Source organism: Coenobita brevimanus, chromosome 76, assembly GCF_032717465.1.
Source record: "Coenobita brevimanus isolate Jiangsu-jjx chromosome 76, ASM3271746v2, whole genome shotgun sequence".
Classification (NCBI taxonomy): domain Eukaryota; kingdom Metazoa; phylum Arthropoda; class Malacostraca; order Decapoda; family Coenobitidae; genus Coenobita; species Coenobita brevimanus.
In genome coordinates, this window is record NC_137029.1 from 20,333,334 (window position 1) to 20,344,595 (window position 11,262).

Here is an 11,262-nt window from a genome sequence, read left to right on the forward strand (position 1 = left end):
CTTGACGGTTTTAAACCCCGAGTTTCGTTTCACTATAGATATGTAAACAATTTCGCAATTAAAAAAAAAAAAGTTTCAATCGTGAAATGATTACGATTGATAGTAAACGTCTGGGGGTAATTCAATTCCATTTTACTGGATTGATGACTGTATAAACATATTTTTGGGCGAAATCGATAATTATCCATCTTACACAAATGTACTAAAAATTCGTTCTCTAACACACACAATTACTTCCAATGCTCTGATATTTCTGATAATGAAAAAACAAAATGAGAAATATCAAGAAATAAATTCCTACGTAAAGAGAGCTGGCATTTGATGTTTTTAAGAACAAGAAGTTTCATCTGATGTATTGGTCACCGAAACAAGCGAGAAATTTCTAATCAGAGAGGTTTTCTTTTCTCTCTGCAGTAATTGAACGTTGAAATTGCATCGAGGATCCTAACTGAATATGGAAAAAATAATTTAATTTGTACAGCTTCGGACAAGTGTAAGTATCCACCCTCTCCTAAGCAACCTTACATGTGGCACTGTCGTAACTATGAATTTGAAAGGTGACGCCTGGGAAGACTCATCAACCTGAGTCGAATCAGTTACTTGAGGTAACGAGATGGTAATAAAAGGTCGTTTCTCATTTATCACAGATTGGCATAGAACATTATTCTTCTATAATACTCGTAATTATAATGTCTATTCACGCGGGATCTTTATGTGCCGTATAATGCTCATGCCATTCTTGAAGCAGATGGAATCATGTAATATCTATCTTTTCACGGCGTACCATTAACAGTATTTTGTCTCTAGGTTCCAATTTTGCAGACAATCGACGAAAGTCGTTCAAAGCTATAACACACACACACACATAGTGGCACACGCTCTCGCTGATCCGACTCGGATGAGTCGTGCCCTGCTTCACCTCTCAAATCCATGAGTGCGACGATACCAACTGTCCGGTTTTGCTGGGAGAGGGTGGATACTTACACTTGGCCGAAGCTGTACATTATGAAGCTTTGGATTAGACCATTAGCCATTTTTCATTAGTAAAACCGTCAAAACTGTGATAATTCGTCAGGATGAAAATTGATGAACTTTAGTATCACGAAAATTACGAGAAAATATAAACTATTGCAATACCCAGATTTTTAAGTAAGTACAGTCGCCAAACGTTCCACCTGGGCCACCTAGCCGCGAGAGGTGGGTAACGGGTGCTGGCATCGGTGTATATGTTTGTTCATGTGTACATGCTCGACGGAAGTTCGGATCTTCAGCTCTCTTCGTCCGTAGTGAACCTCCGGCAGAGTTCATCCCAATATTCGGTCAACAATTTTTAGCCAATAGAATTTCAAAGGAATTTCTTGAAAGTATTTTAGCCAATAGAATTTCAAAGGAATTTCTTGAAAGTATTAGATAATGAGAATATTGAAAACAATAAGTAGAATAATCTAAAAGACCGGATCTTTATACATATTGCATATTTATAAACGTATTCATTTTCATTATTACATGATAAACCTATGGCTAAAATTGTACTGAATACTGGGGGGAAGAACCGTCGTGTGATCGGCTCTTACGGTAGAATAGTAGATACCGGTGTCTAACTGTTCGTTTTACATTTCGCCAGTCCTGGGCCGGTCTTGATTAAACCTATTGAAATACCATTCTTGATCCGAGACATGATCACATAAGTTAGGTCAACTCATTGGGCGGATATTAATTTACACTAAGTGGGCGAGATACGAACTGTAAATGTCGGAGGTTGAAATTCGTTCGTTGAGCCGAGGCAGAATACCGCCTCGAGTCAGATAGTCACGAGTCGACGGGAGCTAAAGCGCCTAGATTCGTGCGATAAAAAAAAAAAAAAAAAAAAAAAAAATCTGTTTCAGCTTGTAATGATAATTTCATGTTCGTTATGTTGCATTTACCAGTCATTTATGTAATATCACAGGCAATGGTGATATAAATGTCCCAATAATTCATGAATCAATAGCAGTTGTGCTTAAAATGACTGGAAGCTTTTGCATACTGTGATGGAGAGGTGGTCTTCATCTTGCTGTAATGTGAGATAATGTTGTTCGGTGAATAATCGATGAGCGTGTAAATGTGTGACCTCACACATAAGCGGCACCGCTCACAATCAATATTCCTTGTAATGTGTAATTCAGTCATTCGTTAGATGAATGGACTATAAAGGTGTGCTGTTATGACCATAATCATATAAAATATGATACGGTAAGTCGTTAACATAGCTGATATAATAGCCACATCGACAGCAGTATACATAAACTATGCCTGTTGAAGTGACAGTATTTTAACCTCGTACCTCTTCGTGGTGCTCCACAGAACACACAAAAACCTGAAGTACTACCAACGGGGAAACAAGGAACCGTTAACAGTGTCTGAACATCATCCTAATGTTTATTGGTCAGTGTCATTCATGATGTGAATATGGCAAGTAATCTTACTTGTAACTGGACGTAGATGTTAGGTAAATGCATTCCTCTTCAACCTATACTGATAATGGTATCAAGTGATAATCCTATGAAATGGAATTGCTGATATAAGGAGAGAGTGAGACGGAGAAAGGTTAGGAGCGATTACAGTATATAGTGTTATGGTAACTGTAAAAACAACATAGAAAATAAAATTTTAGTATTGTTAAGAATACAAATATTTAGTAGAATGCTAATGGATCTCAAAAACTAGTTCGGCAATGATTATCACTGACGGTATGAACAACGTAACCCCCCCCCCCCGTCCTGCGCCTGCCCTGGCCTTCACTATGCCAAGCTGCCCCCTTAAGCAGCTCTCCCACCGGCTTGACCAGTTGCAGGAAACCGGTTGCATGGAATTGTTGCGTGCCACAGGTTGCACGGACCAAGGCCAAGTAAGTATAGTATGATAAATACTATTGTATTATATATGAGTATATATTTATCATATTATTATATATTACCTTATTATAGAAGTCATATTTATTTGGCCTTGGTCAGGGCGACCTGTGGCACACAACAATTTTCCGTGCGACCAGTTTCATGCCAGTGGCTGAGCCGATGGGAGAGCCGCCTTACTCCTGAGACATTTTTCTCCCCACCCAACTCCGTACCCAGCCATCTATGGGATGAACTCTGACTCTGACGGAGGTTCACTACAGACGAAGAGGGTTGATGATCCGAACTTTCGTCGAGCATGTACACACGAACAAACATATACACTGTTGCCAGCACCCGTTACCCACCTCTCGCGGCTAGGTGGCCAAGGTGGAACATTTGGCGACTGTACCATTAATAATTTTATTTTTCTTCTCTGAAAACGGTTATAACTCGAGAAAAGTAATACTGATGAGCTTTTGTCTCTCAAGTATTAATTCGAGAAAATATAAAAACTATCCCAGTACCGAGACATAATTAATTACCATTTATAACTCTATACCTCATCGTAAAAGAAAATGAACGAGAACCCCTGTACTAAAAAAAATTGAAGATTGAAGGAACACCGATTGAACTAACTCACGAGGTGTCATTTGTGACATTTATTTTCATTTATACTGCTAGTTTCAGGATAAAAAATCGTTGAAGTCCTGTTAAATTAAAAGCAACCGCTTTATGAGTAATTCCAAACAATTATACACGAGTGATAAAAACCACATGATTAATTGAGAAAACCCTAAACATGGGACTTACACAAATGTTCTCTAAATTACTTGTGAAACCTTCAAAAGTTTATCGGACGTTCAGAAAACGTTTATAATCATTGAGAAAGTCCGCCAAAAAAAAAAAAAAAAAATATATATATATATATATATATATATATATATATATATATATATATATATATATATATATGTAACACGTGGGATGAAACTGATTGCAGGTAAAAAAGGCACATTTTCTGACAGAATCTCTCCAGACTCGTGAGAAGGAATACTGATCAGGTTTTGACGCTAACGAAAAATAATACGAGGAAGTACAAACTACCGTAATATGGAGATATATAATTAATTACCATATTATTATTTGTCATTTCTGTACACATAAAGTGAATGAGAGCTACTAAAAAATGTGGGACAATTAACCGTATTAGTGTCGTTTGGAAACTGTATTTTTTACTTAAGGAAGACGGACATTTACCTTATTCATTTTCTTTTCATTTTCATTTTCATGACTAAAAAATAGTGCAACTTTTGTTACAGTAAAAACCACGCTCTAGGAGACATTCAACACAATTATACTGGAGTGATCCCAAAAAGAGCATAATTTCGGGGGGGAAAAAAAATGAAAAAAAATTGACTTCGAGTTTGTTGGGAAACATTCACAATTGTATATAGAATTCAGAAAATATTTTTGTTGGTGAAAAAATCCGACTAGAAAAAAAAAATAGTAATAAGGCTATGTTAGGTAACACGAGGGATTAAATTGACTAAAAGGTAAAGAAGGTTTGCAATTGGGGGTTTGAAGCCGAAAGTTTCCATTTTAGACGTGTAGAAAAAGTGGAAATTCAGATATATGGAAAGGGGTGCCAATTGTGAACTAATTAAAAAACTGTGTGCCAAATGTGAACTTGTTACGGCTGAAAGTATAAGATTGGAGATAGTTCATAATATTTTTCAGGAGTTATGGAAGTATAAACATACATTTGGGAGAAATCTCTATGTGTGCATCTTCCACAAATGTACTCAAATTTCGTGGTAAACACACGCAATTACTTGCATTACTCAGATGACACTTCTGAGGGTAAAAAAATATGGTTTTTAGAAATAAAAAATCGATTCACAATAAAGAGAGCGGTTTTCATGAATAAAAACTATCAGTTGATGTGGGAGTTACTGAAACGAGCGAGAAATATCGACTAAAAACTATTTCTTCATTATTTGCATTGCATCAAACAGTGAATGTAAAAAAAAAAAAAAAAATTTGCACATTTTGAAGCGTCCCGATAGACCATTAGCCACATTCCCTTAGGAATATAATTCGTGAGAAGGATAAGCTCAGGACTCACAGAGAAATTAATCGGAGAAAGTATGAATAGTCATAGTACCAAAGTATATAATTGATTACTATTTCTTCATTCCTCATCGCCATAGATATATAGAGAACGAAAGCTACTTAAAAAAATGAAAATTGTATTAACAACGCTTGAACTGTATTACTGTCGTCTGGAGATTGTTTAGATTTTTACGTAAGGAAGAGTGTCATTTGTGACTTTTTCTCATTTCAGGATAAAAAAATCCTTGAAGTCATATTAGGCTAAAAGCAACAGCGTTAGGAGTAATTCCAAACTATTATGCTTGACTGATCCTAAAAGCCGCATAATTGAGTGCGAAGACATTAAACATAGAAATTTCACTAATATACTCAAAATTTGTAGGCAAACTTTCCCAATTGTATAAAAAAAAAAAATCCATTTCTGAGGATAAAATATTCATACTCAAAAAACAGCAACAACAAAGCTTAATAAGGAAACCAGTGGGATGAAATTGAATCGCAGGTAAAGAAGGCTGGCATTTGAGGGTTTTAAGTTGAAAGAATTTGGTTTCGTTCGAGACGTGTATAACATTTTGGAAATTCAGATATTTAAAAAAAAAAAGTGCCAGTTGTGATCTCGTTACGACCGAGAGTAAACGAATGCGCGTTGACTGTATAATATTTTATGGCAAAATTACAATATATGCATCTTCCACAAATGTACTGAAACATCGTTTTGAAACGCACAAAAGTACCTCCAATACTCAACTGACACTACTGAGGGTGAAAAAATAACATTAGGAATCATACAAAGCAACCGAATCACACTTAACGAGAGCTGGAGTCTGAGGTGTTTAAGAAACTGAACTTTCAGTTGATGTACTGGTCACCGAAACAAGCCAGAAATTTCAGGTAAAAGGTTTCTTTCTTATCTGCAGTGGTAGCTCTTTAAATTGCTGAGTCGTGAATAAAAAAAAAAATATTTGAACATTATTACATTATTAGACCATTACCACATTTCCTAGGTAAAAATCGCTCGAAATTGAGAAAACTAGCGAGAAGAAATATTTATGACTTTTTGACACTCGCGAAAATTAATACGAGAAATCGCAATTCCGAGATATAAAATTAGTTGCCGTTCATAGCTTTATTTCTCCTTCATGGAAATAAAGTAAAAAAGACAAAGAAATGAAGGTTGGGGGATCACTAAATGAAATGTATTTGTGTCCTCCGGAGACTGTAGTTCTTAAGTTAGGATGAGGGTCATTTGCCATTTTTTTTATTTGGCGTGGTACAGTTGAGTTTATGATTCCCTGGACACATCTGGAGGTATCTGGCATCCTCTTACTACACGACGTAGTATTAATCTATGAATGGAATATGTGTTTTGCCCGCCGATTGGTTACAGAGGCTCGATTCTAAACATCTCTAGAATATATTGCGTGATATTGTCAGTATAATTTAGTGATATCACATGGTTCTTACTGAGTAGATGTATCAGCTTTATTTACATATATCTACAGTTGGTCAAACTGTAGTAGTATGAGGAACAGGAGCCAATGGCAACCTATGTTACATATAGCTGGATTCGCTTCAGGGGATCGAAACAATTCACAGTCACCAAAATAAGTTACAGTATTGTTTCTGCGTAGCTAATTGATGTTTAACATGGCATCAATCCTCTGTTGATGTGTCCTAATACTCTTTGACCTAAGGAGCGCTGCATCATTTCATACAGAGTCTGTGTAACGGAACCCTGTGTGTGTGTGTGTGTGTGTGGTATGCCCGATGTCCCGTGGGTGCACGCCGTCAGGCTGACCATGGCAGTTAACACACCAACAAGTAAACACATTGAGTTTAATTAATAATTCTGTTGATGATGTTAAAGTCGGCATTGAATCTTTAAAGCAATCAATTTCTAATTCCACATCTTCTAGAAGCCTAATTTATAATGTGTTGAACCCTACTTTGACAGTTCACGAGATCTATAAATGAGACGGGCCGTTGGAATCGGCGAGGACGGGGACGTCTCCCGGTAGCAGAGCGGCTTTGTCCCTGTGGTGCTGTGCAGAGTTGCATGTACTGGAGGTGTGTCCACTGACAGCACATACGTACAAGATATAACTTTACTTTCTGGAGTCAAATCATTGGTGACGATGCTCAGTTTCCTATTGAGGAAATAGTGTATAAGGTACTTTCCTGTTTTGGCTATGTTATTTTAAGTGTATTTAATTCATTTTGTATGCTCTTATTCTAACCATATCATTTTTTTTTTTTCCGTAAAAAAGGTGATTGGTCAAATTGTAGTTGTTACTAATCAGAAGTGTAATGATTTCCATCTTTCATTAAGGCTATATAGATGCACTGATCAACCCTTTAATGCTTCGCTTGTTTTGTGGACCATAATTGTTTGCGAATATCTGATGTGCTGTTTATCATGCTAAGGTTTATTGTTACTTGAAATCCTGTATGTGTAACTGGATATTGTGGTCAATAAATACTTACTTACTGTGTGTGTGTGTGTGTGTGTGTGTGTGTGTGTGTGTGTGTGTGTGTGTGTGTGTGTGTGTGTTGGAACTTCATGGAGTGAAACGTCGGTTCTTTTCACACGACCGTTATAATAATTTTATTCATAATTATGAAAATTATTGCTTATTTTCCATGGGCAGCGATATGTGTTATAACAGTAACAAACATGCAGAGCATACAGTATAAGCAATGGGGCTTACTTTAGATAACGTGAGCGTCGCTTGGTGGAACAATTGTTTCTCCCCGTAACTGCGCAACAGTCCGGTACTTTTTTTCAGAATAACTAATTATTTACATAACTATGATTCATAATTTATGATTTGAATTTGAGCATTATTATACTCATCGGTGACCTCAAATGTATTTAATCTAATAATGTAACACACAGTAAGAAACGAGATATAGAGATGCCTATCCTTCCCAGGTTAGGGTCACAGAGCCCACTATTTAAGTTATACAGGGTTACACTAATTATGAATAATTACTAAACGATTATCGGTAGGCCTATATGATATCTGCTGATGCAAATCAAAGACTCATCCACTACGCCAGAAGGACGCAGGAACCTATCGGTACTGTCCCGTGAAATAATATGTGTAAGCAACTATACTCAACAAAATTATAAATGCACAAAAGTTATTTTGATTTATTGATCCAACGGAAAATGAATCCGCACATTAATTTTTATTTTATTCTAGATATAGTATTGAAATCACATTAACATTTTTAACGAATTTCTGTGAACATATAACTTATCACAGCCTAAAGAAACAAGGGGTCAGCAGTCTGAGTTCATAGCTCTCAGTACCGAGTGTGTCCAACTTTGGCATTGCGCAAAGTGGTACAGTCTCGCGTACTAATTTCTGCTTAGGGGTTACCCCTTCCTTCCCCTCTTCTACCCTTAGAGAGAGAGAAGGGGGGAATCGCGAACGTCTATCCCGCCTTCTGCCCCCAACTCCCCCACCCTTCACCTCCAGCTACCAGTTACTGATTAGACGCAAATTTTCTCATGTCCTGTAAACATGACTAAACTGTCGTCGCACACGCTTTCAACGGCCAAGATTTGGACTATATTTTTAGGATAAATTATTACCGTATTGAACCGCATTCTCAAATTGAAAATATTCACCATCATTGTAATCCAGTGTCATCCGCTGCACAATTCCGGGTTCCAGTGCTTACCTTTTCACTTCCCTCGGCTGTCTCTCTCTCTCTCTCCCTCTGAATTTACTTTTTCCTCTCTTTCTTATTAAATTTATATAACTTTCTCTTTGCTTCTTTCCCCCTCTCCCCCTTCTCTCTCGTTCTTTGTCTTAAGTCTTCCCCGCCTCTCACCCCTCCCCGCCCCCCACCTTAGGCCTGATCAGCAGTCAGTTATACCGTCACCGCTCCTTCGTATATCGTGTGCAGGCAACATTTATCACACACAGGTCAGATGTATGGAAAGCTAATTTATATATATACAGGGTGTTCCAGAAATATGTGCCGAAAATCAGGGGATGTATTCCTGACATAATTGAATGTAAATTACTAAATGACCATATTGGCAATTCTCAATAGTTTTCGAGTTACAGCACATCAGAGGTCCGCCAGGAATGTGTTTAAATCCAGGGATTGTACAAAATGTCTGAGACAGATGTGAAATTACTTGACGACCATAAAGTAATACGGCACACAGCAAAGTTGACAAGTTTGTCAGGAATGTGCCGAAAGCTGTAGAATGTACAGTATGTGATAGCCTGTACATAAGTTAGTAATAAGAATCGTAATGATACGTTCGTGTGTGCAGTATCAGATAGTGTTATCACCCTTGACGTGGTAACATGCCATAAACGACAAAGGTGTTGTTGGGTGGTTGAGTGGGGATGGTGTATGAGGAAGGAAGGGTGGGGGTGGCGAACCAGCAAGGTGATGTCCAGAGCTGAACGTGTAGATCAATCAGTTTTAGAGAACCACGCGCAAGCAGACATGGAGCAATACTGCAATGGTGACTATGCAGATATGCACCTGACACTGGGTGAAGCTAGGGGTAATGCTGCGGCAGCAGTACGGCTGTACAGGGAACGTTATCCGAACCACAGAGTGCCACACTGGCGAACATTTCTCGCAGTTGATCGTCGTATACGTGAGACTGGTACTGTTCGTCAACGTGCAATTCCGGGTGACAGAGGACGACCACGGGACATTTACATGGACAACATGGAGGACCGGATACTACAAATGATTGAGGATGATCCTGAAAAAAGTACTTGACAGATTGCTCATGCTCTGCAGCTGCCAGTGGTGACAATGTGGCGGACTCTACATCAACATCATCTACATTCATACCACCATCAGAAAGTACAAGTTTTAACTGATGTGGACTATCTTCCAAGGATGCAGTTTTGCCAGTGACTGTTAAGGAGGCATGCTGAAAACTGTCAATTTCAAGCACTTGTGGTATTTACTGATGAGGCAACATTCGGGAGAGATGGCACCATTAATTTACATAACCGGCATACTTGGTCTGATGACAACCCACATGTAATGGCTCGACGAGGTCATCAGGTACGATTTACAATCAATGTATGGGCAAGCATCATTGGTGACTATCTGACTGGTCCATACCTCCTACCCCAGCAGCTGAATGGTGCAACATACAGACGTTTTCTTGAGGACACACTACCACTGCTGCTGGAGGATGTGCCCATTGGAATAAGGAGAAAGATGTGGTTTCAGCATGATGGTGCTCCGGCCCATTATTGGCATATTACAAGGGATTACTTAAATGATGTGTTTCCTGGACGATGGATTGGGCGAGGCGGCCCAGTGTCATGGCCACCTCGGTCTCCTGACATCACTCCCCTGGACTTCTACCTGTGGGGACACATTAAAAGCGAAGTGTACACTACAGACGTTCCAAACCGTGAGGAATTGTGGCACCGTGTGGAGGACAGCACGGCACGTGTACGAAACAATCCTGGGGTCTTCGAACGTGTGCGTCAGTCACTTCTGCGACGTGCTGCAGTGTACATCGAGCAAGGAGGGCGGAATTTTGAACATTTACTGTAAATGTTATTGTTATACTGGAAATATTGTTTTATTTTGTTAATACATCACGTTGTCCTTGGTAAATGTTTCATTTACGAGCAATTCCCGGAGTCAAAAACATTCAAGCAGACCTGTTAGGTGCTGTAACTCGAAAACTATTGAGATTTGCTAATATGGTCATTTAGTCATTTACATTCAATTATGTATCAGGAATACATACCCTGATTTTCGGCACATATTTCTGGAACACCCTGTATATATATATATATATATATATATATATATATATATATATATATATATATATATATATATATAATTGTATTTCTCATTGTGCCAAGTTCAAATAGAGAACACCAGACCAATATTCGTAATTTTTATTAGAGTGACCGTTCCTCTTCACATAGCTGTGTAGCTGGGCTTATAAACTGCACACACACACACACACACACACACACACACACACGACTTAAATTTTGCACTGCCAGCGTGGCGACTACAAATATAGTCATTCTAACCGGTTATTAGAATGATCTGCTGGCTCCAAACCTTCCCTGTCCCAGTCTATATTTGTACTCCTCATTCAATAACCGGTTATTGAATGTGTGTGTGTGTGTGTGTGTGTGTGAATGTGTGTAGTTTATAAGCCCAGCTACCCAGTATGTGTGTACAGTTGGAACGGTCCAACTTAATAAATAAATTGAATATTGGTCTGGTGTTCTCTATTTGAACTTGGCAC

The 11,262-nt window shown here is 38.3% G+C and overlaps 1 protein-coding gene across 1 annotated transcript; it reads left to right on the forward strand.

Moving 5' to 3' along the window:
- Positions 1-10,019: 10,019 nt before the first annotated feature.
- Positions 10,020-10,544, forward strand: LOC145408194 (uncharacterized). Its single transcript, XM_080278949.1, has one exon. It carries the CDS (start codon positions 10,020-10,022, stop codon positions 10,542-10,544), a length of 525 nt encoding a protein of 174 aa, XP_080135075.1.
- Positions 10,545-11,262: the final 718 nt, after the last annotated feature.